Source organism: Micrasema longulum, unplaced genomic scaffold, assembly GCF_059751315.1.
Source record: "Micrasema longulum isolate JH-2025_06_02 unplaced genomic scaffold, ASM5975131v1 h1tg000469l, whole genome shotgun sequence".
NCBI lineage: Eukaryota > Metazoa > Arthropoda > Insecta > Trichoptera > Brachycentridae > Micrasema > Micrasema longulum.
This window is the reverse complement of record NW_028277667.1, coordinates 1,538,292-1,564,995: the sequence shown is the minus strand read 5'-3', so window position 1 is coordinate 1,564,995 and position 26,704 is coordinate 1,538,292. Positions and strand designations below refer to the sequence as shown.

The 26,704-nt window shown below is 32.4% G+C and overlaps 2 protein-coding genes across 2 annotated transcripts in view; one reads left to right on the top strand and one right to left on the bottom strand.

Annotated features, from left to right (window-relative positions):
- Nucleotides 1–1,574, bottom strand: part of LOC148281384 (putative phospholipid-transporting ATPase IIB) — a 44,112-nt gene extending 42,538 nt beyond the window's left edge. Inside the window, exon 1 of the mRNA XM_088226882.1 lies at nucleotides 1,391–1,574. Within this exon, the coding sequence (XP_088083008.1) occupies nucleotides 1,391–1,443 (53 nt within the window). The 5' untranslated portion in view covers nucleotides 1,444–1,574. The remainder of the gene's footprint in view (nucleotides 1–1,390) is intronic.
- A 1,316-nt stretch (nucleotides 1,575–2,890) lies between these two features.
- Nucleotides 2,891–22,831, top strand: LOC148281383 (protein lifeguard 4-like). The gene is made up of 6 exons (XM_088226881.1): nucleotides 2,891–2,973; nucleotides 7,423–7,532; nucleotides 10,150–10,313; nucleotides 12,837–12,942; nucleotides 14,048–14,199; nucleotides 19,669–22,831. Exons 2-6 carry the CDS (start codon nucleotides 7,464–7,466, stop codon nucleotides 19,919–19,921), a joined length of 744 nt encoding a protein of 247 aa, XP_088083007.1. The 5' UTR covers nucleotides 2,891–2,973; nucleotides 7,423–7,463; the 3' UTR covers nucleotides 19,922–22,831.
- The last annotated feature ends 3,873 nt before the right edge of the window (nucleotides 22,832–26,704 follow it).

Below are 26,704 nucleotides of genomic sequence, written 5' to 3'. Positions count from 1 at the left end.
ACATTTGTGCACCTATCATACATCGTTTTACCACACATTCGCCTGAGGGATCGCATTTCGACAGCATTCAACTTATTACATAATATTATATAACTTTACATGAAAACAAAAAAAAAAACCCCACATAGGCATAGCCTGTGCTATACTAGATTTAGAATACATAAATCTATGGTATGGATGCATAATACATATTTTTAAAAAAAAATCTATAATATATTTTTTTTAAATAAAAAAAACAGATTAGTAAAAATTGAATGTTACATTCAGGTTGTTTTTTTATTTATTTGAGTAAGAGTAAAGAGTAAAGAAATAGAAAAGATAAAGAATATTAAATTTCAGTTGATAATTAAATTAGGAAAAAATACGAGAGCAAATTAAAAGTTTATCAGGAAAAGAAAAGAAACACTGACAAACATAACCATACCATATATTATATTACCATTATTGTCTTATATATACTTACTGTAAACTAATTTTTAGTATTTGTTTTTAACATTAATTTAATACTATTTTTTTATACATATATTTGCATTTTTTTATTTTATTAATAAGTTAATTACTTTTTTTTATTTGCTTTTTAATTCTAAGGTTTTTCTTATATAAGTGCATATGCACATTTTTTTCTTTTTTTACATTCTTTTTATTTTGCATTGCAGCATGCTTTTTTTGTTTCTAAATGTATACAAAAAAAATAGTAGTGTTTACTTTCTAAATTATTACTTACTATGTTTGTACTTACATGCATAATTTTTGAAAATGCCCCTTGGGCGTTTTGTAAAGTTAAATTAAAAAAATATATCTAAGGGACATTGAAACAAGATCTGCACTATTTATTTAGTGCTCGTTAAAATTGTTGTAAACTTAAACCATAAAAGTCCAGATCTTATCTTGAGTTAACAATATGACGAAGACGGGTCATTGGAGAATGATTATTATTTGTGATTGTTATTTGTCTCTTTGTTAGAATTCTTTTAACTGCATGCTGTGAAGAGTTATAGAGGATTACTGTCAAAGCCATGTTTGTTTTGCATATGTTCATGAAAGTGGTATTATGTTATTGTTTCTAAATAAATCCTGTACTCTTAGTTCATTTGTACTGTAAAATGAGCGCATAGAGTTAGTTACACAAAATGTTTTGATAGATTTGTTTTTTATGATTACCCATAATATATATATATATATATATATATATATATATATATATATATATATATATATATATTACGGATATATAATCTTGACTTAAGACGAATTAAAAAATATATATTTCGAAAAATTCGGGTCATTGTTTCAAGCCATACGCATATCTAATTTTCTTATCAATTCCAAAATAAAGACGATTAGAAATGCGATAAAATTCGCGAACTGTTTTGAGTTTTGAAGTGCTTACCACGACCATATTGATTTTCTTTGAGGCTTTGGAATTAATGGTGTTGATTCCATGTTTATTTTTAATGCTCGTTATTTTTATCTTATATTATGATAAATATTATTGCAAAATGCCACTGACATAAACACTCGATCAGATGACAACAAAAAGAAAACTTCACCGAGCCATAGACTAAAGGTACAATGAACCATAGACATAATATAAATAAACTAAGAACCGTGGAAAAATAAAAGTTTCTGCACTTTTGAAAAATATAATGCATCAAATCCATTTTCATCATTTAGCGCAAATTTAAATGTTGGTAGACAAATAATCCCTACTGGATTATAACATGACGAAATGCCTACTGGTGTTGGTTTACCAAAACGAAAAATATAAAAATACAGCATTCGCCACAGTGATCATCAACCTTGGGAAGAACCTAACAAAGCGCACAAAGATGAAAAATAATTAATAATACAAGAACAAAGATGTAGAAAAGAATGTGAATGAAATTTGGAGGGCATTTATGAGACTTTTCATTAGCTGTGATGTTCTGCATTTTCGTTTTAATATAATATATACGAAATCCAAAATGATTTCCTAACAAGTTAGAAATAAATATTCCATATTACACAACACTGTCGGTATCTTATGCGCTAAGAGCTAGTTGCAGAACAAAAAGTTTTTTTTTTTGAAGACTTATGTGTATGAAAAAAAAATCTACTAAATCGCCTAGTCGGTACAATTTTTTTTTATTTTATAAAGAGAGATCTTAAAAAAAAACAAAAAAATAATAAAATGGACATTAAGCTGATGAAACAATAGAAACCAACCTTTAGTAAGAACAAGCATCTACATCTACCAGAAATAAATCAGTAACCAGCTTTGCAGCCCCAGCTGTAAGCAACATGTTGACAGTAACCACAGGCAGAGTATACTGGACATGAAACTACTTGCAATAGCCATCCTTTGGAAATTAAAACAGGCTTACTTTCAAAAATTTATTATTTTTGCCATAAACTTACTATTCTGCTCGTTGTATGTTGCATATTTATTTGCAAATTTATCAAAATCATTAATTGTATTTATTCATGTATTTCGTTCTTTAAACTAGCTTCTATATATACATATCAAATTTCCTATACTGAAATTTCATGAATAGTTGAATAGTTGAATGAATAGTTGAATGAATTTTAATTATTAATGCACTCTGTAGCTGCAGTACGTATTGTAATCTAGCTTTTATGTGTAAATGATTTTTTTCGAATTATGCGTGCTATTCAAAACTGAAAAAAATAAAACAAAACTTTTTTATATTCGGAATAGGAAAAAAAAAAGAAAACTTATCAAACTTGATTCTGTCTAGTTCTAGAAGAACCAAGTAGGGATTTGAAAAGCCATAAAACAATGAAGAAGAAGAATTATGAAAACTTTTGTTTGTGGTTCAATTTAGTAGAAATTCTTGAAGAAAAATTGTCTGTGGTAAAATGATTTGTCTTGTCAAAAACGAAAAAATCTGGAAAAAGATACAGCTGTTTACCAGGCTCGCGGTTTTTCTCTACTTTCTAGTGATAATACTGTTGGATTTTTCGTGTTATAAGGTAATATTATAATAAACCATTCGTAAATTAATGCATTTTTCATTATTTGAACGTTAACGTTTATTTAATCGTCAATAAAAAGGTAAAATCATATTATATCACTAAGTAGAAAGTAATGTAAACACGGAAAAAATGCCAATAGTATTTTTGCTCGATTTTGCCAGCGTCTTGCTTGTAGGTCAAAAATTTAAGTGATATTCTTATCTCTACAGCTATTAAAAATCCAAGCGAACTGTCATCTCGAATATCTTGAGAAAATATACTAAAAACTTATTTAGATCAACCTTGTAAATAAAAATTTGCGACATTGTCATTTTTCATGACGTTTCGTGATATTTACTCAATGAGTCAAGCTATTGTTTTTCTCTTACCCAATTGTTTTTCATCATTATTAAATAACGATGTGTCGATTATAATAAAAAATGGCAGACTCCGATTAATACAATTTGTAGGAACATCCATTTTCTTCTTTCCACCGCTTGCACGGATCGAATTGTTTGACATTTTCAAATGGATAATGAATGTGTTATCACTAAATTAATACATCTCATTGGGTTTATAGCAAATGGCCAGTATGGGCAAAAAACTGCCAAGTAAAAAAATGTAAGCGAAATTAAGGCATTGACAGCGACAACACCTTTTAAACCGATCTCCAATTTCAATCACAGATTGTGATCTTACCCCTAGTGTAAATGATTATTTATAATTCATACATTTTATAAATACAATTTTATGTTCACTTTTCCCAGCTAAAAAGGGTACATACCCCGGTCCAAGCTAGGCAATTACATTTTAATACATAATAATAGTTTACTAGTTAATATAAAGCACAGACTAATAAAATATAAACTTACTCATGTACACATTTTGATACATATACATACACATATATGCACATATATATACACATATACAGTCAAACTCGGTTTTAACGATCACGGAAATAGCGAGATCTCGGATGTAACGAGGAAACATTAGTTGACATTTTAGTTCATGGTTTTCTCCATACAATTATTCACTATTATAACGAGCTACTTCTCGGACATACAGAACAAAAATACTGTTAAAAATTACACAAAAAATCTTCAACTGTTAAAAACATCATTTTCGAAATAAGAACCCAAGTAATAAAATCCAAACGGTCAGCTAACGTAAAGGATAAATACCGCCGGGCGTTGGGATCGGATTATGTTTATGATAGCTATGTAAGTTTTTAGGTACCTAATTGGATTTTTCACCGACAATATTGAAAAATGAACACCCATGGTTTTTAAAAAATCCAAGTTTTGTGAGCTTAGTAAGTGCCGGTCCGGCACATTGTTACAATTTACAGCTGCTTTTGTAGTTTATGAATGACATGCTTGTTTCGGGGGTTTTTACGGGGTTTTTTTAAGACTATTTAAAATGTTCTATGCTTATTTCAATACACAATAAACACTACAAGTGGGTGATTTCAAATGAGTTCTAATCCAGATCAGTTAAAACCTAACCCTTTAATTATAAACATGTCTACTAACAAGAGGAAGTGTCTCTCAATTTTCAACATCCAGTAAGCATCTCCAATCCGCGGCATGCATAATCTTTCTTACTCCCTACGACCAATGTCATGAACTAGCGAGGTCAACACCTTCCGCAACTTGACAGCACTCCCGCTTTTCCACGATTCTGGCAAAAAGTATGGACTTTCTTGCCAACGCAATAGTGTTGTCTCGATGCAAGAACAGTGTTGACCTGGTGGTTTAATGGTCAGCGTATCTTAACACACTTCGGGCGGGAAAGGTATTTCTGCCCGTGCAGTGGATTGATGCTTAACGGCGGGAAGGGTAGAAATACCCTTTGCCCCGGCCTCATTTCAAAGGCAAAAAAGGAGGAATTATCCCATGTTTTTATATGAATATTATAAACCAATATCTCTGGTAAGGTCTTTACTATATGTACATAATTTTCAAATAGCAATGCAAATCTCCTTTTTTTATACAAAATATAAAAGAAAATACGAAATATGTAATGTTATAAAATAGAAATCAAGTTTTACTTAAAAAATTGAACCATAATTATGTTGAATTACAAATAATAATAGGTTTTGGTTTGCAATTTTATAGCTTGAATATGCTGAGTTAGTATGTAGAATTTTTTATTGAAATATTTTTATCATTTTCGAAGATATAGCGATTTCAAATAAATTAAAGAAATTTGCGCGGGACCTTTATTTTCGCCCATCGCCAGCGGTCCGCAGGCGCAATACCTTTCCCGCCTGAAGTGTGTTAATCATTATTGTTACCTGAAGGTAAGATAATCAGTCTTGCGCTTCAATGCCCAGATTACAATGGGAAGTAAATAGAGTTGTCAGTATTTAGTGAACATAATAGAAATAAAATAAAAAGGAATCGATTCATTAGTTACGTAAACCTTGACAAAGAAGCTTGTTTGCTTTGAAACCGGTCGGTGAAAAATAAAAATTAGTGGTTAAAAAAAAAGTTGTTTTATTTATTTTATTATAATGAATAACCACAAAGTTAGTGCTTCAAATATAAACTTTATATATAGAGTTATCATCGACTGTCTATAAAGTAAAATTTAAATTTATGTCCGAAAATGTGCATATTTGTATGAAAATTTCAAGTATCTTCGCCGCTAACCTGAAATTGAACATGTTTAAAAAAAAAAACGTGTGCATATTCTCTGCTTTTCATACAGAAAACTTAATTTTACTGTGTAGATAAAATTGAAGATAAATGTTAACTTCCCATTGTCATCGGGGCCCGGGTACCAGTCCAGGGACTATGAAATATTCTAGTGTAAAAACGCCCTTCCATATAAATATTTCATATCAACCATGTCGGGAATCGAACCCGAGACTACTTGCCTACTTTGCACTACGAGGCAGACGTGGTACCGATATTAATAAACCATTGTCTTATTAATACACATAGACATGCCCTGAGCCCTAAAAAATGTTGACACCTAACTCATGCCCAACGCATAATAATGAGAAAGTTCAGTGTCTTTTTTTCTTTTTTTATTTGTTAATAGAATATTAAACTAAGCCATTTTTTTTTTAATATTTCATTTTTATATATCGTACTATCAGCGCTATGATTTTTTAAAGTTAGGTGTTTCTGAAATAACTCCTTAATTTATTATATTTATGGACTTTGTATTTGTGATTTTTGAACAATGTTCCCATATTATTAGTTGTGTAGAATGCAGGTTTAATGTTTGATGGTAAGGAATTAGATAAATGTTTAGAAAAATTGTCATTTAATAAAAATAAAAAAATAATTAAACCTTTATTTATTTCGTATGGGATTTTAAAAATTTCAATTTGAGATTTTAATTAGATATTTACCTTACTATCCGTATAGAATGAACAGTTCAATCGTCAGCAATATTTCTTACATCTGACCCTTAAATAGTAAATCATTAAAAAAATATATTATTTATTACCTACAGTTGAATTTCCGAATCGTTTCCCTAACTTAACATTAGCATTTAAATCATATTTAAGTTGTTTATTTTAAAATTAAGGAAATATGTTTTTTTTCTTTCTTTCAATTTTTTTTTTCTACAGTACTTGAAGTTCTTTTGTTAAGTAACTTGAAAACCTTATTTTATAATTTTCTTCACCATCTTATATTATGTATGTGGGTGAATTTGTATGTGCGTGTGAGTGAGTGTGCGTGTATAATTATACACGCATGCTCATTTGCATGCATATGTATATGCACTTATTTATAAAAAAATGTTTTACATACCTTCATTTATTTTTTGAAATATACAGGGTGTTCATTAAACCCTGTCACATCCGAAATCGCGATGATCAGTATGAGCAAGAAGACATATTGGCATATTAAAATAACTTTTTAGAACGAATAAAATTTAAAAAAATAAAATATCAAAAAAAGCAAATGGTTGCTTACTTCTGCAGGAAAGAAACGAGGAGGGGGGAGTCTGATACTGCGCCGGGCTCCCCTCACTTCTCCCCTGCAGAAGTAAACAACCATTTGTTTTTTTTAATTTTCTTTGTTCTAAATATTTTTTTAAATATGCTAATACATGTCTTCTTGACCATTCTGATCATTGTAGTTTCGGATGTAACAGGGTTTAAAGAACACCTGTATGTGTATTTTGTAATTCAATTATTGATATTGTAATCCCACAGCAAGCACAAGAGGTTGCTTCTTTTTTGGTGTGGTATTCCGTTTCGTTTTTTTGTTTCTGTACTTTTTTGCTTTATTATGTATTTCTTTTCATTAACATGCTGTAACTTTATATTATATTAAATAAAAAAAATATTTTTTAAAAACTTCCTAATGTTTTCAAGGAATTTAATTGAATATAACATTATAAGAAATATGTATACTTTTTTCTTTTACTAAATAAATAAAATAAATGCATAAAATAGTCTTCATTGTATATACTAATAAAATATTTTGTTTGATTGTTTAGGAAATTAAAGTGATAAATACTTATTCCCGAACGTTGTCATCATGGGGTCGTCAACTCCATTCCTTCTGTTGGAGGAAGATTGTGAACAGGGAGGCAAAAGGGGTATCGAGGTGAGTGCTATTTATTATTGAACACATATTTATTTATTGCATATACGGGCTAAGCCAATTACAACAAGAAACATGTGTACAAGAAACTAAACAAAAATAACATAAAACTATGTAGCAAAGACAAACAAGGGCAATAAAACATACAACATATTTATAAACACGATAAGTATATAAGACTTTGAGCTAACACACGCCAATTCAGAAGGATTTTGGCTGGTTTGATATTCTTGCACAAATTAATATCGAACTGTATGGATGCCCATGATATCCTCGCTCAGATAAACCTTAATGTACCTCGCCTTAACTTGCGTACCAATCCAGTCTTTGCTGTGAGAAATTATAAAACTAACATTGGATTTTTTTCTCAGGATCCTCAGAACAGTGAACGAAATCTCACTAAACGGTACTGTCGATGTGTTTCTACAGCAAGGGCAGGCATTTAAGAAGCAAGCAGTGTTGTCTCTCCTGACTCGCGATGTTACACTTGCCATTTCCGCCTAGATTATGCTATATACATACCTTTTGTTAATTATACACTTTGTTAATTTAAGTAGATTTTAAGAATGTTTAAATTAAGTATTACTCATTAATGCCAATCTATTAGGGCTTACTTAAGCCCGTTGATTGGCTTAAAAAAAAATAAAAAATCATCCTACACTGTGTTAATGGCGAAGTGATCTACGACAAGCCGAAAGATCTATCCCAAAAGATTCCAAGTTGTATGACGAATTGACTAATCTACACATTCCGGACATTGGGGCAAAAAAACAAAAGTTGCTGCTAGAAGTTATGAATAGCAGATTTTGACTTCTGGTGACATGGTTAGGTTAGGTTAGTATAATAGGGTTTTCACACAAATTACCATTCTCTTAGTTTTGCTTATGCGTTGTAAATTTAACTGCACAGTTGACCATGAGGATTTGACTGTCTATGATAATTCCTATGGTTGATCGAAGATCTGTTCGACCAGGGATTTTAATATGCCCTCACAAAATTATGAAGGCCGTCCAGATTTAGGTGCATCTTTTAGATTTCTATTGCCCAAATTGAATTTTTTTTGACTGGTCTGACTGGACCAGTCTGAAGATGCCCATTAGAGTGTGAAAGCGCTAATTGGGCGGAAAAATAAGTAACTTATATGTAAATATAAGTTATTAAGTTATTCCATCAAGAATTGTCAATGAATAATTTAAATCAAAAATGATACATTTTTTACAAACTCTGGTATACATTAACAGTGCAAACAAAATCCAAATTACAACCAAGTAAAATGTTACCCGTTACCCCTATCTATGTAAATTAATAAAGAATTTCATATTTTAAATTATACCTCCTAGTTACCAGGGGCGTATCGTTCAATAAGCGATTATGCATTATATTTGACTATCCATAATAATGTTTTATATGTAACTTTATTTATAGAAAATCAAACAAATATGTAATTGTCATTTCTTATGAATCATTGTCTCTGTTTGTATTTTCCTCTAAAAAAGAAAAATGTCAATAATCGTGCCCAGTGCCAGTAGTGGGTCAAGAAACTAGCCAATTATTCCAGCTTATTTCTTCACAAAAAAAGTATAATAATAATAATTATTATGGATAACTTATATAGCGCTATTTTCGTAATATAATACCTCAAGGGCGCTTTACAAAGTGATTATATAAAGATATAAATTTAATTTTAACTTTTTAATTTAAGAAAAATAATGTACTTTTTCATATTACTTTTTCACCACATGCTAAGAATTTATTCAAATGATTTAGAGAACAAGTGGGTTTTAAGTTTCTTCCGAAACATCACTACACTCTCACAGTTTCGGACTTCTGCTGGGAGAGCATTCCATGCCGTAGGGCCTGCGACTGCAAATGCACGTTCGTCGAATATTTTTCAACATCTTAAAACCAGTTGCGGCTATTTCCTCCTAAAGTAAGCTGTGGATACATATTGTTTGAAGATTCTCGATTTGGAAAACAGTATTTCGAACATTGTTTCCTTAGGACTATTTTTCTTTGAGATGATACAGTTCGAGCAGTCATATCGCAAGACATGTGGCACTTTAAGTGGCCGTTTTTTAATAAATCGGCTAGTGCACAATGTTGACATTTCAATCGTAATGGGAAATATCTGCTGAATTCATCGTGGGTTTTTGTTTTATAAAATTTTGTATGATTTTGTACTAAAATGATGGAGAATATAGTTACATATAATATATCGCAAAGTTAATAATAATTGTTGTTTGAGTTGATTTCATAGATGAGAGATGTTGTATCGCACAGAACCACAGAAAAATAGCTATTTATATATTACTTATTGTATATATTATGTAGGTACAAATTTATGAACACTTTTTGTAGCTTACCTGTAAAAAAACACCGTTTGCCACTGCCAGTTACAGGTATATAAAATTTTGAATCCCATGCGATTTCTGTGACCGCTACTGTACATCGCCTGATGTGCCTTTTGAGTGTATGTGTCCCGAGTCAAGATAGGACTTGTACTTTTGATGATTTGGTATATGCGACATAATTTATGTACTATGTAATTAATAAATCCGGGCAGGGAAACGATGCTGGTGTGTTACATAAAAAATAATAGCAACTTTGTGTCTGGCTTTAGGATGATTTTGCGTTCAAGAATAACGTGCTGAATGCGAGCATAGAAATAAGACTGGGCTTCATCAGGAAGGTGTATTCCCTACTCACTATACAGCTGCTGACTACGGTCCTTGTCGGAGCCACCTGTATGGCTGTTGAGCCCATCAAACTCTTCATCCACGAAAAGTGAGTACTTACTTGCATTAAACATTTATTTACAAAAACATAGTCAGAACCAACGTTTTCAAACAGGAACCATAGAGCTAATTACAGTTTTCACTCCCCTGCACCAAGAATCATCCGCCTTGTTAACACAAACCACAATCTTGACTTCTTCGGAAATAAATTGTTTTATTTTATGCAATCACTGAATGTCATTCAACTATTACCATTTCACTCTTTCTATTTATATTTTAGTCAAGTTTACATTTGCATGACAGAATGAACGGCAATCTGATTCGGGCTATCGCATCTCTGTAGGACAACACAGCATGTATTTGGATAAATGGATCATACACATCGTGATTTAACATTCCTTAAGAAGTCACACAGGAATGTATGATGACACCATGGCTGTTCAACGTATATATCGATAACTGTATGAAAGAATTGAAGGCTGAGCAAAAATGGGTTATTTAACTGTCAATTGTCTTGTATATGACGAAAGGTGCAAAAATGTCGACATCGGTGCATTTTGTATGGCGATAAGAATTATCAACGACATCAAGAAAGGAGTTGTGCGTTAATTTGGACATCTCGAAAGAACCACTAAAAATATTTGCTACCCGAATGTTGATGAATGCGGAAAACGAGGCACGATCAAATCTGACAAATACTTGAAGATGGACATGTCGAAAGTCAGAATAATCGGCGTGCGTGCATGAGAAGTTGTATGAATGTAGAGGAAGCGAGGTTACCCCTAGAAATGGGGAAATGGTTTATTTGTTTGTTTATTTTCTATATTTCTGTTTCTATCATATTTTCTTTCTCCGCATATTAATTGTATTATTTGAATGTGTATGCAGAAAGCCAGCCATAAAAAAGTGAAACTGAGACAATAGCACATTTGTGAAATTAACGAATAATCAAATCTACACAATAGTTGGACTGTTCTTTACTTTGTCAAATTATAAATAATGCATACATTTGTTTTTTTTTTTTTAGAAAACAGCCCTAGTAAAACACTGACGTATGTTGTGTCATTATCTATTGAACACATATATTATTTTATATTTATATTAGGGTACTTAATTGTAAAGAATCGCTTAGTTAATTTGTTATAATAACTTTAAAAAGAATTTTATTGAGTGTTAGAGGAATTTTGGTAATTTTTTTATCTGGCTGACCACACAACCTAAACCATGTATTTCGCATAAAACAGCAGCCAGATCTAATATTTAATGACACCTCATTCAAATTTTTAATGTATGAGGTGACATTCGGTATTAAAACATGTTTATTTTTACTATAGGTATTTTCAAATAAATGAATTTATAAGATTAAAATACTTATATATAGGGTGTTCATTAAACCCTGTCACATCCAAAATCACGATGATCAGTATGAGCAAGAAGACATATTAGCATATTAAAATAATTTTTTAGAACAAAAAAAATTTAAAAAAATAAAATATTAAAAAAAGCAAATGGTTGCTTACTTCTGCAGGGGAGAAACGAGGAAGGGGAGGGGGGAGTCTGGCACTGCGCCGCGCTCCCCTCACTTCTCCCCTGCAGAAGTAAGCAACCATTGGTTTTTTAAAATATTTTATTTTTGAAAATTTTCTTTGTTCTAAATATTTTTTAAATATGCTAATATGTCTTATTGCCCATACTGATCATCGTGGTTTCGTATGTGACAGGGTTTAAAAAACACCTGTATATTTATCCATTTTAATTTATTTATTAAAATTAGATTTCTGGAGGCATTGATCTTCCCATCAGCATCTATGACGTTAGATTTTTCTAGTGTTGTGGGTGTTTTCTGAAAATTAAGAAATGCCGTTTTTGTGATCAACACTTTTTCAGAAGGTAATTATTACAGTTTTTTGTATGAAAGAGGCCTGGCTGTTTTTAGCAGAACATAAATTGACCTTACTGCACCCGATAACACCAATATCTCATTTTATCTGACTTGTTATTCTCTCTCCTGGCCTCCCTCTACAAGTCCTGCATCTCATTGAATGTTTGCAATCCTTAATTTAAAAAAAAAATCAAAGCTTTCAAAATGTGGTGTTGGCGGCGAATGCTGCGGATTCCGTGGATGGCCAGACGTACGAATGCATCTATGCTCCGGGAACTGGACATAGGAGAAATACTAACATCCATGTGCGAGAAAAGAATCCTGCAGTTCTTTGGACATATTTCCAGGGAGAATTCTGATAGTTTGGAGAAAACTATTCTCCTGGGAAGTGTTGAAGGGACATGTTCGCGTGGACGTCAACCGACAAGATGGAGCGTCCTAGTCACTGAATCATCGGAATTATCACCGAAGAATGCTTATAGAAGAGCACAAGACCGTTCCAGACGAAGGGAGACTGTCCACAGACGAGCCGTACCTGGAGTCAGGCGTCATCCCCATCCTCAGACATGAGCCACGGATTAAAGAGAGATTGAAAAAAATCCTTCAAGTAGATGCCAGATTTGTCTCAGGCATCACAGCGCATTGCGGGGTACCCATGTATTTCTGAATTGCATTTAATTTTTGTTTCAGTGACTGGATGGTGATGGTAGCCTTCATAATGAGCATCGTGATTCTGATCGCCCTGTTCGTCAAGCGGCGAGACAGTCCCGCTAACTTCATGCTTCTCGCTGCATTCGTAAGGAAATTTCTTTACATATTCATTAAGTTCTCTGTATGTATTAGGTGTTAGCTTAAGTTGTGTCCGTTTCTTTTCCAAATTTAAAAACATGCACCAAAAGTATAAAAAAATAGTAAAGGTACATCATTTGAAAGAAAATTTTCTAAATTTTTTTGCAACAAACAGAGAAAACATTTTTGAGAAGGGAATATGAAAGTCTAGGCATTTATAGGGCTTGTGACCTGTCATTGGCTGGTTTAAATAGCCACTTTACACATTGTGTACCATTCACCATTCTGCCCATTCTGTTTAAACATCCACATTATCATAGTTTATGAATGATACCCTTGTTTCGGGGGTTTTAACAATGTTTTTCAGTTTTTTCAATGTTCTGTGGTCAATGCATAATAAACATTATGAGTGGGTGATTAAAACCAACCCTTGAATTTCACACATGTCTATTAATAAGAGGAAATTTAGAAACTGGTATGTTTGTAATCGTGAGCAATTATTATTATTTTCCTTGACAGTTTTACTTAGTGACAATGTGCAATGGCGATTGGATTAAAATAAAACATGTCTCTGGTATAACGAGTAATGCTTATAACAAGCTAATTCAGTCAGTCTGATCTTCCTCATAATAACCAAGTTCGACTGTATTTTTATTTTTATGGATAACTTATATAGCTACACTTTCATCATATAATGCCTCAAGGGCGTTTTACAGAAGTGATTGTATGCAATATTGAATTGAATTTTTAAATTTATTTCAACAGAGAGGGAAAAAATTTTGAGAAGGGAATATGGAAGTCTAGGCATTTACAGGGCTTATGACCTGTTATTGGCTGGTTTAATGGCCACTTTACACACTGTGTAACATTCACCATTCTGCCCATGTTTGAACTTCCACATTTCCTCAACTCTTCCATCTGTTGACTTAAATAATATAAATTTAAATATGAACAACTCCCTAGGGAGGAAATCCAGCCAGTCTGCAAGCATTTGGACATAATCAAACATTGTTGAATTTAATTTTACTTAAAATTTAAGTGAAACTCATATTATGTATTTATAAAACTCGTAAACTCTTGATAATTTTTTTATATTTAAAAAAAAATTTCAGACCGTTGTCCAAGCGTACACGGTGGGTGTGCTGGTGTCGTTCTACAACCAGGCCATTGTGATCCAGGCTCTGTTCCTCACCCTCGCCGTTGTGGCCGGCATAACCATCTTCACCTTCAACACCAAGAGGGACTTCTCTTCCATGCACTCCTTGTAAGTACTCTATATTTTTTTATTCATATAAAGATACATATTTAAAATATATAAAAAAACAACGTATCCCTAACTCTATGAGGCCAAGAGCCCTGTGTTGAGTTGGGATTCAACACAATAGAATGAAAGCATACATATTATTAAAGAATACTACAGATAAAAATGATTACACAAAGACAAACTTTAATAAGCTTCTGGACAACACGTTTAATATATGTATCTTCCATATCCGAAGTTCATCTTGTCCATCTTGCTTTGTATTGACCCTTTGTATTAAAAAAATACTCTAATACCCGTATGCAGAGACAAAACTTAAGGTGAGGAAAGTACATTCTAATTTTATATGCAGAGAATAACCCCAAGGTGACGACAATGGAATGTACTCTCCTCACCTTAAGGTTTGTCTCTGCATACGAGCATAAGAATGTTTAGTGCTACTTGAAATTGGATACAAAAAATGATTTCTTACACCCGGTAAAAATTACAGCATTTAATTGTACGGTGAAGTTTCTCAAAAATGTATGGAAAAATTAAAAACATTTTTATCAAAAATTAACTACATAGTTTGAAACGTCACAGGTTCGGGTGAACACGTATTTTAGAATAGCCAATTAATTATTTGTTGCGACATATTACGGGGTAGCGTATTTTAAAGGGGTTCTCTTTTTAAAAGTCGGATAAACTCTCCGACACGAACTCGTGACGCTGTTGGCGGCGTAATTTCAAAATTACAAAACTTTAGCCTTCTTGAGTTTTTGAGATAAATTTTACTTCTCTATTATTTTTTCTATTATTTTTTTTATTATACCGATGTCTCTTTAATATATTTAACACAAAAATGTATTTTCTACCTAGTTAGTTTTCCAATGATAAACGCTCTCGATATTTTATTTTTAATATAACATATTTTTAAACATTTGAAACTACAGTACTGGCTTATTTAAAAATAAAAAAACATTTAAATGAGTTTTCCATTGAGTAAGTACCTATTTTACTAAACCTTAAATAATAATGTTCCATTTTGAAAGTTTTGTGTCGTTTCAAAACTGTCAAAATGATTCTTAAATTTATTGTGAACTGAAAAATGACTCAAATTTAATGTATATTATTAATTAAAGTTACTAAATATATATATAATTGTATAAAAAAAACAATAAAATGACTCTTAAAGAAACAACAAAAGCAAATCCAATACCAGGACAAAGACGGGTAGCATCAAATTTGTATGAGATATCATTATGATAATATAACTATTACAATTTTTTTTGACATGTTTTAATTTTTTTTTTAAAAGTTGAATGTGTCACAATAAGAATAACATTAATTTAGCCAACATAATAAAAAAAAAACAGTAAAATTCAAAATTCAAATTGTAATTTTGCTCACCCCGAGGTTGTCACAGTTACTATTTTCACATTGTAATTTAAAGGCATATGACGATTTTAATGTTTCCCAAGTTAATATAACAAATTTAAACAGTTAAATTTTAAAGTATAAACCGAAAATAAATAGTGATAATATTAACAAATACTCTGAATTGAAAATGTAATAATGGATTGTTCTCAAAAGCTGCTAAATTAATAATTCAATTTATATCAGATTATATCTAAACATGGATGATGAAAGCGTGTGATAGGAAGGAATGGAGACGTTTGGAAGAGGCCTCTATTCAGCTGTGGAGAGAATAAGGCTGAAGAAGATATCTAAACTGCAAATTAAATATTGGGTTATTTTCCAAACATTGCTAAATTGTTAATTAAATGTCGGGTTGTATCCAAACATTGCTTGGCTGTAAATTAAATATAAGGTTGTTTCTTAACATTGCTAAATTGTTAATTAAATATCGGGTTGTTTCCAAACATTGCCAATTTGTCAATTAAATATTGGGTTGTTTCCAAACATCGCTCGGTTGTAAATAAAATATCTGGTTGTTCCCAAACATTGCTAAATTGTTCATTAAACATCGGGTTGTTTCCAAACATTTCTAAACTGTAAATTATATATTGGATTCTTCCAAACATTGCTAAATTGTCAGTTAAATATTAGCTTGTTTCCAAACATTGCTAATTTGTCAAATAAATATTGGGTTGTTTCTAAACATCGCTCGGTTGTAAATAAAATATCGGATTGTTTCCAAACATTGCTAAATTGTTCATTAAACATTGGGTTGTTTCCAAACTGTAAATTAAATATTGGATTCTTTCTTAACATTGCTAAAATTCCGGTCGATGTCAATGTTTGTAATTAATTTAAACGTAGAAGTAGGTTAGTGTTTTTTTTTTTTTACTTAAAACTAATTTCCCTAAGTAAATGAACAATTTATTTACAGAGTTATCTATGGAATGAGTGCCACAATTTTCATTGCTCTTATATACTCGCTAGCAGAAGAGGTTCCATTTAAGACTCCATTTGAGACGGTGGTGTCGTACTGTGGGTCGTGTATTTTCTCCATCCTCACCATATACCAGTGGCGCTTGCTAGTATTGGGAGTAAACGCCGAGGAATTTGTTCAAGCTGTAACCACTTTGATGCTAGACCTTGTCCTAACTGCATTTTATATAACCAGAATTAAGATGTCTCAATCTTCCAATGATTCGGATGAAGATTCAGATGATGATTACTGATTTTTTTTTGTTAAAAACATCGTAAGTATGAATGCTGTTGAAATGCAATCTCTCAGGCGAATGTATGGTATTATTTAATACCAAAAACACATACGACTTTTGCTCAGAGAAATTTCTCTTTTGTGGCCCCAAGAGTGTTCCGAATGTCCCGGGTGAACATATTAAGTTCTCCGAAACGAAAGCCATTTTCTGGAGAAGTGTACAAGTTTGGATTTTGTCTAAGGGAAGTAAAAATTGCAGAAGACTGCTGCGAGATATTGCAAAGATTTATATACTATTAAGCGTGTTGTTCAGATGTTTATTGAAATACCGGTTGTCAGATGGCAGAAGGAACCATCTGTAATTTTTTTGGATTTTTAGTTGTCGAGTTTTAATAAATATTTCAGTAAATACACATAAATACATAAAAATAAAATAAACAAACAGCCTAATTTAAAATGGTAATTATTGAAATAAAAACATTTAAAATTGTTAGTTTATGGATCAAAGTCTTAAAATTGAGTCTTATTTCAGCTCTTCTGATTATTTTGGAAAATTATAGATGGTCCCTTCTGCCATCTGACTATCGATACATGTAACAATTTTTAATTTAAATTTTTGCTATTGTTTAATAATATGCATGCTTCCACTTTCCATTATGTTGTATCCCAACTCAACACAGGGCTCTTGGCCTCATAGTGTTAGGGATGCGTTTATATATGTATATATATTTTTTAATAATACAGTAAATCCCCCTATAATGTTGTGATAGGTACCACGTTATCGGGGAGAACTTTATAGGGGACTTGACTCACACGGGATGACGTAATCTTCTCGAAACTTGCGGGCAGGTAGTTCAACGCGACTGTTGATTTTCGACATTGTTTTTTGTTAATATGTATTATCTACATCGAGAGATAATGCTTATGACATCTACCGCACAAACGTTTGACCGGGTCCGAATGCCTCAGTGTAATGTTAACTGTAAAATAAAAAGTATGTATTTACTAGAGGCGGTTCCTTAGTATGTGCATAAGTGCAGTGCACTGCCAAGTAAAAATATGTGGAAATAAATTAGTCATTTTTTTAATAGTAAAAATATGTTATAGGTACAAAGAAACAGGGATTCGTTGCAATATTATACTCGTAAACATCATAATATTCAATAATAGCGCCAAAAGATCTAGCGAGATCGACTCTAGTGGACGATTTTCTCATCTTGTCTACGCATGCGCAATCGTCCCCGTTCATGTTCTGTTTTGCACAATTCTTTACACTGAATTTCTATGAAATATGTCATATCTCCTAAGATCGTCATTTGAGCGAGATAGACAACGGTTTATACCGGTGAATCGTGCGTTAGAGGGAGAAGATAATATACATACTCCGGGCATTGCCAACGCATGCGCAGATTTGAAGTTCGTTTGCAATGTCACTTTGAACATGCGTAATGACATGATATTAGTACGAATTTAGTTGATTTAGTATCCTATAACGTGTGTATAATGTTAGGCAAATTCAGCGTTCCTGGTTCCGATGCGCGGGCAGACAGTTTATCACGTCATATTGTTATAATATTATTAAACTTAATGTACAAGTTGACAAAATGTAAAGAAATGCACTGCCAATGCTTTCGGTCAGGAGCCGCCAGTGGTATTTACCTTACGTACTTGAAAGTGAGTAAGTTTGAGCACACCCCAAAACTGTCATAGTGCAGCACTAGGGTCATAATCAGGCAGTTGATTTTTTCTTTGCAAAAAATATGCATTTTTTATATCACAGTTTACGACCACTTCAAGAAGTTGATACCTAGTTGGTGCTAGTTAGTACTAATAATAATAATAGCTCGCTCGTCAAATAAAGTGATGCTGACGAAATATTTGTCAAACAATGGCACACACAGCTAATAAATTATAGGACACATTTTTACATGTTTTCATTTTTAAAAAATGTGCGTCGATTTACTTGATTATAATTTATTCCAAATAGAACATATGATGGCATTGGGAGCAAAGATAGCAACCTCCTTTTTATGTAAAATATTTTTTTGGTTATGATGTCATTCTGTAGTTTATCAACTTTATTTGTATAAAAATCCTGAGTTGAGTTGCAAATGTAGTTTAAAATCATACTTCTGATGGTTTGAAAATAGTGTTTGGAAGTAAACATAGCAATATCCACCAGCCATTTTATTCGACCAGTGACAGGCTTGAGATTTAAATTTTCAAAATGGCCGTGCCATAAAAGAAAGTTTTTTGAATTCAATGTCATTTCTTTTTTGAATTCAATGCCCTCATATTTACCTACTGTACCATGTGAATATCCCTGGGACAGAGCAGGGGTGTGGCGATGAGTCATCAAAGTTAGTTCCGCTGAACGCGTCTATCAAGGTCAAGGGACACGAACCTACTATGATATACAGGGGACCACCGTTATAGGAAAAAACTGACGTGAAAAGCAAACCTTATACGAGTGTACGTTATAGGGGTGTTTACTGTACATATATTATGTATCTGTATGAATAAATAAAAAATAACTATGTACGATAGTTGCACAAATATTAAGATCCGTGCATTATGTAAATCTGAGGTAGGCTATATTGACAAAATCAAGCAAGGAATTCTGCATTAGTAGAGTGAATGGACTGCGAAAGAATGGCTCATCTGATGTTGATGGATATAAACGCAGAAATCGAGGAAGACCGAGAAGACCAAATCCAACAAAATAAATAAGCATGTGAAAAATCTGATCAATCGTAAATGTAGAAGAAGCGAGGTGATATGGCGTTCTATCGCCTTTACCTACCCTTACGAAGAAATGGCGCGATGGTTTGTTTTTGTTATTCAATTATTATTTTTTCTCTCAGCCTCTTCGCCGGACTGTGCGTGCTGATCGTCGGCTCGATCATCGGGATGTTCTTCCAGAACAGCGTGTTCGAGCTGCTGATCTCCATCGGGGGCGCCCTGGTCTTCAGCCTCTTCATCATATACGACACCCAGATGATGATGACCAACCTGTCTCCCGAGGAGTACATCCTCGCCACCATCAACCTGTATATGGACATCATCAACCTGTTTATCTACATCCTCAGAATACTGCAGGCGGTCAACAAGAACTAGACTCGTTCCCTCCATTTTTTAAATATCATTTGTCCACACAAAAAGCGAGTCATTTATTTCCAAAACCGGCCATCTTCATCAAAATACAAACTTCTTTTACTATTTTATTGTTATTTTTAGATTATAGATAATAATCCTGTACAGGTGTACCTATATCGAATTTAAAAGAAATTATAATTACTATTTCTTATCAAAATTAATAAAACATGTATTATGGTTTGGCATAAAATTATTGTAAATGTATGTTTGTACGTTGTATATGCATCTCTCTCCGGTTTCAATCCTCTAAGGTGGATTGTCTTGCAGCAAAGTTCTGCATCTCCTATGCCACTCTGGTACGTCCTGTGCGACCCTTTTTCTGCACATCATGTTGTCACTTAAAACTTCGAGGCGTTCTCGGCAAGGGCTGTCCCTCTAGTTTGTCCCCTCAGACACCCCCTCTATTCCCCGTGTAGGAGACCCTCGTGACGCACACATACACAAACACAGTAATGTTATTAATAGTTCATCTATGAATTTAATAAATGCACATCCGTATTGTTTTTATGACAGCAAACGGGATTTGTTTTTAAAATCTGTTGAGTTGTCACTCAAAAGCTATGGTTTCCTAAGAGCGCGGTGCCGTCATTTTGCGATAGATGAGATCAAACGTCTGTACCAGCCAGGGAGTGAGGTTTACTAGATAGCGTTGATTGTGAGCAGAACGTCATTTACAGGACAGCCGCCGTAGCTTTACGAAATCATCAAAAATGACAACACCGATTGATTTTACCCTTAACCTTAAAATGCATACTGTATCATGATTGCTTAACATCTCATTTTCCTATAAATGATAGTTTTTGACTTCCAATGACTCCTTTTCCAAATCTCATCGCCATCATTATCCCCTTTCCGCTCCTAATGGTGCATAGGGCACTGCATTATTGGTACACCAATCGCTGCATACCTTGATAAAAAAAAATTGTTACGTGAAGATAAGATGATCATTCTTGCGCTTCTGGTGTGAAAACACCCTTTTAAATAAATATTTCATATCAACCATGTCGGGAATTGAACCCGAGACCTCTTGCTTGGTAGACAAACACACTGACTATTACACCACGCGGCCGACAAATCTTCATCTACCCATTCATACTGCTAAGTTTGTCTAGTGTCCATTTTTCGCCTCCGTACGTCTCAATTTTATTTTAAAGTCAATAAAATCAGGTGATCACGGCCGCTATATAGCGCACCGCTTTCTTCAAGTTGACATCTCTGGTCACCGTTACGCCCACCGCATCGGGCATGATAATAACGACCACCTCTTTCTTAGGAAACCGTGGCTTAATCTCAATACACATTAATCAAATTGATGACTTGTCATGTTATGACCTCTAAATGTCAATTTAGTATTTAGGCTAGCATCAGTTTGTATACTCAAAACTGTGTAGTATTACGTAGACAAAAGTTATCAACGCAAGTGAAAGGTATTTCCATCTTAAATATTCGCATTGATTTCAATTTAAAATACTGATAAAATTGTTTCATGAACGCAGTGATATAATATCAGCCTTTCTCAGTATATCCTGAGGGGTCCGTGAGCTCATTTTAATCGTAAGGTTCAAACGGTAATTTAAAAATAATCCTTAAATTTTTTTCTTGATCCTACCTGAAAACATACGATTAGAATTAAGGTTGGGAAAAGCTGGAATAGGTTATACTATAATGTGAATGGTGCTTTTTTTTCATTTGTATATAGCTAATATTATGGTATGAAAACGATGATAATCTATCAGGACTTTGTTATTTTATTATAATATAACTTTTTTTAGTTTGACATAAGAAATTGTTACTTGAGATGATAAAAATTGTAAATAAAATTGCAATAGAAAACAGAAGATAATGACATAAATACTGACCTATACAAATATAGTACCATACAACAATAACTCTACAACATTAAAAAAACAAGGTTAAACGCGGGACAGTCAAAAATACCATACAATGGACTTAAACACTTAAAAAAATATATTGGAGACAAATGGCACATAACTCTTCTAACCACACAACACATCATATGACCTTAACTGATTGTTAAAATTATAAATATTTGTTAAAAAATACTTTTTCCCTTTACTTACATCTCCATAAAAAAATCAAGCTGATTCCAGGTTTTTTTAGAATCATATTACCCTATTTTTCAAACATAAGATGCACTTTTTTACTCGGAAAATTCAACCAAACATTGAGGCGAGTCTTATGGTCCGATGCGTCTTAATGCTGCAAAATGCGGTACTCCGTAAATACAACAGTTCTGAGATCAAAATCGAGTTTTGGTCGAGTGGTAATGTTGCGGACCCACGGATCAGAGGTCCGAGGTTTGAACCCCGCTTTACCACAACTGAGCATTATTATTTCTTACTACTTTGAAATGGCCAAAAATTTATATTTAGGTAAATCATAAGAATGCATTTTTTTGTATAACAAAAGATAAATAGCATTCATTGCTGTTTTGACAACCATGTAAGACGAACTAATTTCTCTTGTGAAATAAAGGGACTTATCACAGTATTAACTTTATGCTACTTTAACTACAATATTGTCTCTTGGACTAAATTATTTATAAATACATTCCATTCAATTTCATATCTAGATGTATTAAATAAATGTTTTTAGAAAAACACATATGTGATACCTACATGTATTTCAGTCACGAATTTTCTGAAGGCACAGTTAACTACACTTTATAGTTATTCAATCACTGTATTTCTAAAAAGAAAGGTTTTTGAAAAATTTATTTTTGATCGAGTATTTTTAAATTAGCTATTTATGATTTTTTAAAGAAAATATATGTATAATATTGATGTTATTTCTGAATATTGATGTTGTGAAAAAAAACTTTGAATAAAGCAACCTATCACTATGGTTCAATTCTTGTTTTATTACTAACACTTTTCACATCACTATTTTTTTTTCTTTTTCCTTAATGAGAAAGTTCAGCGCTACGGGAAATTGGATATAAAAAAATTGAGAATTTAATTGTATAGCGAAGTTTCAAAAAAATGTATGAAAATTAATGAAAATGAACTGCGTCACAAGTTCTTCCAAATCAACGATTGATAGAGTGTTGTGATAGATTTCCGACTTCCGTTACTCACCAATCGGCAGAACTCACTGACTGGAACTTGTGAAATCATAGCGCTGATAACATGATACATTAAAATATATATTTTAGAATTTAACTTAGTTTGAGTCTATAAACAAATAAAAAAAATATTAATAATTACAATTAAAAAGAACCGCTGATCTTCCTCATTAGCAATATTTTGAGTTTGTCCGAATGTTTGTAGAAAGGCTGGATTTTCTTTTGAGGAAAAACATTTTTGAGAAAGGAATATGGAAAAAAACACAACTTCCTCATTGTTGTCATCTACTGCAGGTGGACATCGGAAGAATACATGATTTGGTTCACCGATGTCCTGACCACATTCGCCAAGTTGAGAGGTTACATATTTTATTTTAAAGAGACGGGCTTTGGGAGCGAATAATCGCCAGATCTCAAATGACAAATGATTGAAGTTGTATATGAATTTATGAAAAGGTGCCAGGTATCGAGGTTTGAGAGGGATGCCGACTTGAATTTCAATTTATTTATTTTATAAACGTTTATGTACATTACAAAATATTTCAATGCATACATAACACGAAAAAATTAATACTAAAATTTAAATATACAAAGATGGTAAAATAAAAATACCCAGCAATTATAGAGAAAGAATGCTATCCTCTGAACTTTTTTTTTCTAATCTGAAAAATGTCGATATCCGAAGAGATACGGTTGAGTAAAGACATTGCTCTTCCTACTGGCATTACCATCGGTAGGTTGGTTCTGCAAGCAGGAAGATAAAAAAGCTTAAGCTGTCTATGTTAGCATAAGCTCCACATTTTTTTAAGAATCTTCCGAATTATTTTTCCAGATCAGTCTGTTTTTAAAGTACAAAATACATCTGATTTTCCAAATTACCTATTCGTAGAGGAACCATTTTCACTTGCCTCTTTTGCCAAATTATCTACTATTCTAAATCTACTTTTTCATTGCCTTTAATCCCCATTTAACCTGAACTGGTATTCCGACCGCATTTATAGCGCAATATAACATATATTTAGTAAGTAAAAATGTGCTATAAGTGCGTTTGGAATACCAGCCCTGGAATCCAAACAAAAAAAATTCTTGATGATTTTTACTACATGTGAAATACAGAAATTTTGGTTGTAAATATTAATTAGATTTTGAATTTCATGTATGTACTTTAAATTAAGAACTTTCCAAGTATCTAAATGATAATGTTCTTTATTGAAATTGTAATTTTTTGTCAAAGCTGTCACAACGGACAGTCTAAAATTAACTGTATGTGTAACATGCCCTAAAATTTTGAGTATTATTTACAAAAGCAAAACAAATTTAAAAACAAAGTAAAAATGTCTAACAAAGTACATCCCTCACTTCCTACCACAAAACTTGAGCATTGTCGGGCCCCATCGCAAATGTATGCATTTCTAAATGGATGATTTTAAATAATAAAATTTTATTTGGTTTTATTTATTTTTTAAAAATATATTTTTTCAGAGTTGTCTCTGGAATGGCTGTGACGATTTTTGCAGGGCTTATTTACGCACTGTCAGAGGAGACTCCACTGGAGACCCTTGTGTCCTACTGTGGGGCATTCATATTCTTATTGCTCTCTGCGTACGATTGGCACACATTGATGCGGGGGGTTCCGGATGACCAGTTCGGAGAAGTGGTGGTCACCTTGCTTCTGGATCTCCTCACAGCCGCGATATATATTACCAGAGTCTTAATTACTTCCAAATTTTACTGAAAAACAGTGTACTTATATTAAAATATTGTCACCAATTTTACTGAATTTTAATTACATGTCATCATCATTACATGTCGTCTAGAGTCGATTATTGTAATGGTATCTACGCAGGTCTACCAATGAATAAAATGACTCGCCTACAGGCTGTACTAAATGCCGCAGCGAGACTTATTTTTGGAATCGCTAAATTCAGTCATATCACTCCATTACTTCGGGAATTCCACTGGCTACGTTTTCCACAGAGGGTGTAATACAAACTCTGTTGGCTTATGTATAAGTCACTGCACAACTCTGCTCCAGAATATCTAAGGGAACTCTGCATTCCAGATGAACTAGTTGACAGACGTCTTACGCTTAGATCAGCTACATCTACGTCGAAAGGAAAAGTTATTATACCTCTACGGAAACAGCGCACTAAATTCGGCGAACGTGCATTTGCGGTCGCAGGCCCTACGGCATGGAATGCTCTCCCAGCAGAAATCCGAAACTGTGAGAGTGAAGTGATGTTTCGGAAGAAACTTAAAACCCACTTGTTCTCTAAATCATTTGAATAAATTCTTAGCATGTGGTGGAAAAGTAATATGAAAAAGTACATTATTTTTCTTAAATTAAAAAGTTAAAATTAAATTTATATCTTTATATAATCACTTTGTAAAGCGCCCTTGAGGTATTATATTACGAAAATGGCGCTATATAAGTTATCCATAAATATTATTATTATTATCATGAAAATGTGAAATATGTACTTCACGTTTGTGGACACTTCTTAAAGGATCCACTCGTATTGACACATATCATAACGTTCTTATTATACATGGAATATTTAACTTCCAATTGAAGCGTAGTACATCATTGTAATTTGAAGAACCTCGCAAATGCGCCACTAGGCATAGTTTTACGTTTACAAAACACAATATTTTTATTTTTATGATAACTGTTTTCAGCTTTGTTAATCACTAGTGAACAAATATTTACATATTTACCAATGCAATCCTTTTTACAATGTTTATCCAAAGGTTTTTACACATTTTCACGACACAAGTATGCATTTTTGTTTAGATTCTAAGCGCCACACCTACCCGGCAGTCAAAGAACGGCTAAATATGCGTTGGGCATGACTGGGCATTTCACAATATTAGGCCCCAAGTTTTTTAACATGTTAGACCCTGACATAAAGGCTTCTGTCAATTGCAATCCATACTTTGCACTTTTTTTATCCTAGTTTTAATTTTTTTTATTTGTATTTAATTTCAATTGTGCCTGTATGTATTATAATGATTTGTGGTTACCATTTTTTTAATGGACCATGTCTGTTAATAAATAAATAATAATAATACTCTTAAATGGCAAACAGGTGGATAAAATGTAGACATTTTAACATCCTATAAATTGTTTCATTTACATAATATTTTGATTGTTTTAATTATATTTTGTAATTTCTAATTAAAATTCATTTAAAACCCATTGAAAAAACACATATTAACAGAACCTTCCTAGTTATTCAGGACCTGAAACAAAAAACCTCCGTATATTGCAAAAACTGTAAAATAAATAAATCATTAACAGCGAATTAGGAAGGAATGAAATTTCTTTTTTTTCAAATTTACAATATTTATTAAATTGGTAACAAAATATATTATAGAACACAATCACATAAAACTTTTAAAAAATTAAATATTTAACTGTCAACAATATTTTGTGTATGTTAAAATCTGTGCAGATATTTTGGATTTTATTAAGATTAATAGATACAGTACTCTCAGTAAAATAATAATTTTCTTATTACCTCTAAACTTGTGCTTTGGCGATGTCTTGCTAATTAGATGGACGATTGACATATTATATAACGATAGTAAAAAGGTTAAATAACTGATGCGCTACAAAGTGAATTTTTCAGGAGTCAATTAAAGATTTAAAAAATAAA

Coding starts and splice junctions, on each gene's coding strand:
- LOC148281383 (XM_088226881.1), top strand. CDS start 7,464: ATGGGGTCGTCAACTCCATTCCTTCTGTTGGAGGAAGATTGTGAACAG. Junction 10,314..12,836: donor AAACTCTTCATCCACGAAAA/GTGAGTACTTAC, acceptor TTTTTGTTTCAG/TGACTGGATGGTGATGGTAG. Junction 14,200..19,668: donor TTCTCTTCCATGCACTCCTT/GTAAGTACTCTA, acceptor TTTTTCTCTCAG/CCTCTTCGCCGGACTGTGCG.